This window comes from Coptis chinensis, chromosome 6 (assembly GCF_015680905.1).
Source record: "Coptis chinensis isolate HL-2020 chromosome 6, ASM1568090v1, whole genome shotgun sequence".
Taxonomy (NCBI): Eukaryota; Viridiplantae; Streptophyta; class Magnoliopsida; order Ranunculales; family Ranunculaceae; genus Coptis; species Coptis chinensis.
In genome coordinates this window covers 38131501-38134844 of record NC_141461.1, presented here as the reverse complement: position 1 = coordinate 38134844, position 3344 = coordinate 38131501, and the positions used below count along the sequence as shown (strand labels likewise).

The 3344-nt window shown below is 41.8% G+C and overlaps 1 protein-coding gene across 1 annotated transcript; it reads right to left on the bottom strand.

Moving 5' to 3' along the window:
* Positions 1-936: 936 nt before the first annotated feature.
* LOC147492867 (uncharacterized) lies at positions 937-1647 on the bottom strand. The gene has a single exon (XM_086567675.1). It carries the CDS (start codon positions 1645-1647, stop codon positions 937-939), a length of 711 nt encoding a protein of 236 aa, XP_086423801.1.
* Positions 1648-3344: the final 1697 nt, after the last annotated feature.

The window sequence follows — 3344 nt, the reverse complement described above, 5'->3', positions numbered from 1 at the left end:
AATATGGTGTCGATCATCCTCTGGTACGTAGCCGCTGCGTTTGTTAAACCGAAAGGCATAACTTAGTAACAAAAAATCCCTGGGTCAGTTATGAATGCAGTTGCTTCTTGGTCCTTCACAGCTAGCGGGATCTGGTGATATCCCGAATACGTATCCATAAATGATAATCGTGGGTAGCCAGACATCGCATCCACCAATTCTGATATTTGTGGAAGAGGGTAGGGATGAATCGGGCAAGCTTTGTTAAGGTTCGTGAAATCAATGCACACTCTCATTTTACCCTCTTTCTTGGGTACTGCAACCACATTAGACAACCACTGCGGATATGAAACTTGCCGTATAAACTTAGTTGAGAGTAAACGATCAATTTCCTCTCTGATTTTGAGTTTTCTTTCTGGGGCCATGCGCCTAGGCTTCTGCCGAACTGGCTTGATGGTAGGATCAATGTCAAGTGTGTGGCATGCAACTTCTGAGCTAATTCCTAGCATTTGCTCGACTGACCAAGCAAAGATCTTTTTGTTCTTTCTGAGGAGTGCTACCATTTCCTTTTGTTCATTTTCCGTCAGTTCTGCCAATATGAAAGTTGTTTCTCCGCCTAAATTCCCAATCTAAACTTCTAAGAAGCGGTCTATGGTCGGCGATCCTTCATTTCTTGAACTAGCAGTGTAAATACTGTGTGGGATTGATTCTGATTTAGATACTTCTTGCAAATTACTGAGAATTGTATTTCCCCGCATATCCGACTGACGATATTCCTCCAAGACCTTTTCGTGACAGCTGTGGGAAGCCATCTGGTCGCTGCGGACCTTACAAATTTTGTCAAGAGATGGGAACTTTACTGCCTGGTGAAATGTAGAGACTACTGCGCCCATACTATGGAGCCAGTCCCTTCCTAAGATTGCATTGTAAGGGGATTTGCAATTCATCAGAAGGAATTCAATGTCGATTGGCTTGTCCATTAACGTGACTGGTTAAAGAGACTCTTCCTACTAGGGTTGTTGATGTTCCGTCAAACCCAATGATTGGATTATTTTCTGCAATAATTAAATTTTCTGACAGCTGCATGTTCTTATAGCAACTGCAAAATGACGCCGGATGAGAACTTCCATATCTATCATGATCTACCGAACTTCGCCATAATCCAATGAAAGCTGAGATGACGATAGCATCATAATGAGGATGATGGACACCAATTAGATCTCTATCACTAAAACATAGGGGACCAGGCTCTGTAGTTTTTGAACGAATTCCTTCAACAAAATCAATGTTATTGACATGATAAAATTCACGTAAGAAACCGAACTTGGCTCGTTGTTCACACTTTTGCCTTGCTCGTGAAATGTCCTTGATTTTGGCATGACCAGCTAGTATGACATTGTGGCTAGTCATTGCTAAATTTTGCTTCACAGTTTTTGAAAGCAAAAACTCATCTAATTGTCCATTGTCGACTAGTCTCTGTATTTTTTCCTTGAGGGATCTACACTCTTCTATTTCATGGTCAAAATCATTGTGGAAGTGACACCAAAGATTTTTGTCATATTTAGACTTAGTGTGTTCAGGTAAGGGCATCAGAGGAAAAAGTAAGTTGCGTCCCTTGATCTTCTCATATATCGCATCATACTTGGCATTTAATGGAGTGAGCTTCATTTCCTCACGAACTGTGTTAACCTTTTAAGATTTCTGTTGTTGCCCTTCCGATATGTTTTGCTTATGTTTTCTTTTACCTTCATTTGAGTCTTTACTCCGAATGATCTAACATCTTCCTCCACATTAATGAACTGTTGCATTCGTGCAAACAAATCGGATTTTGATTGTGGGGGGTCCCGTACAAGGGAGTTGTAGATTCCATTTTTATCGAAATGAACTCCTTCCTTGAATGCATGAATGATCATTACATCAGGGACATCGGTGACCTCTGCTTGTACTTGCCGGAAACAAATTACAAACTTTGTCAGTGCTTCATCCTTTTACTGCTTGGTATTAAGCAAGATGTTGACATCCTTAGGACGTGTCCAATTATGCTTAAACCGATCTATGAACTAGTTTGCTAATTCCTGGAATGATGCGATAGATTGAGCTGGCAAGCTGGAAAGCCAACGTAGAGCTTCTCCTTTTAACGTAGACAGAAAAAGTTTGCATAAGAGGGGGTCATCTCTGCGCCAAAGAATTAGCCTACTTTTAAACTCCATAATATGATCGTTCGGGTCACCTCCTGCTTCTTTGAACGTAGGAAGTTCTGGTTGTTTGAATCCTTCCTGATGCTCTGCATTTTGTATCTTTAGGGAAAATCTCCCGACGATATTTTCGTTCACTGCAAGGTTTTTCCATCGTGCATCAGCGACACCCACATTGGTTATTGTTTTCTTGACAATGTCTTTGATTTGTTGTTCCGTGAATGGTGCACCTGTGACTTCTAGATTTCTGATTTGAGGAGTAATTTCACCATGTTGCATCTCACGGTGTTGTCGCCCCCAACTATTACTTGCTTCTATATTTGGCTGGTTCCTTGGGCTGCGAGACCTATGCCGATAAAAAGGGCTAAGCTATCGAACTGGATAGCCACTTCTTTGGTGTCGCCGTACTCTAGGATGACCTTTGTTATTCTATCTGTATCGGTTCGCTGCATTCAAGCCATGTCTAAGGTCATGTTGTAATTTGTCTCTGAGGTCTTGATTTTAGCGTCCAGCATTACGTCTTATGGTGGATGTTGTCCACCTTTCTGATACACTATGATCAACATTTAATGATCTTGTCATGTTATGACCACTGCTACGCCTAGTGTTGTTGGTATTTCTGGATCTGGATCGCCTTCTTGAATAGGATGAATGTCTACTTGACCTTGAGTGATTCTGATGATGCTCAGGGACAGGCTCCAATGGATGGGATGTATCGTAATTAAATTGTAGTCGGTTGAATACACTCCGATTTTCACCAGATCTGGGGGCTCTTGCCGGTGTGGAAGATGTAGCATCGGCGTCATCCCTTTGTAGTTGCTTCCCTTTGTCTAGTTACTTCTTCAAGTAGTTGCTATGTTCTTTCTGTCTTCTGAACCTCTGACGCAACACTTCTAAAGGCACATCTTCATCTCCTATCTCCATATTCTCTGAATCCGCTTTGTTTGGCTCTAGATCTTGAGAATGAGTTATTGGAGCTTGAAGTCGTGTACGTCTAGATCTGCGTTGTTGTGGCACCTGGAGGTTTGAAGGTGAGCTTCTGAATCTGGACCGGGCTGATTCATCAAGGTCTGATTAGTCGGAACTTCGGGATTGGGTAAGTTGTTTTCTTCTTCTTGTTGTAATCTTGCATTCTTGCTCACTTGCTCACTTGTTGTTTTTGCCATTACC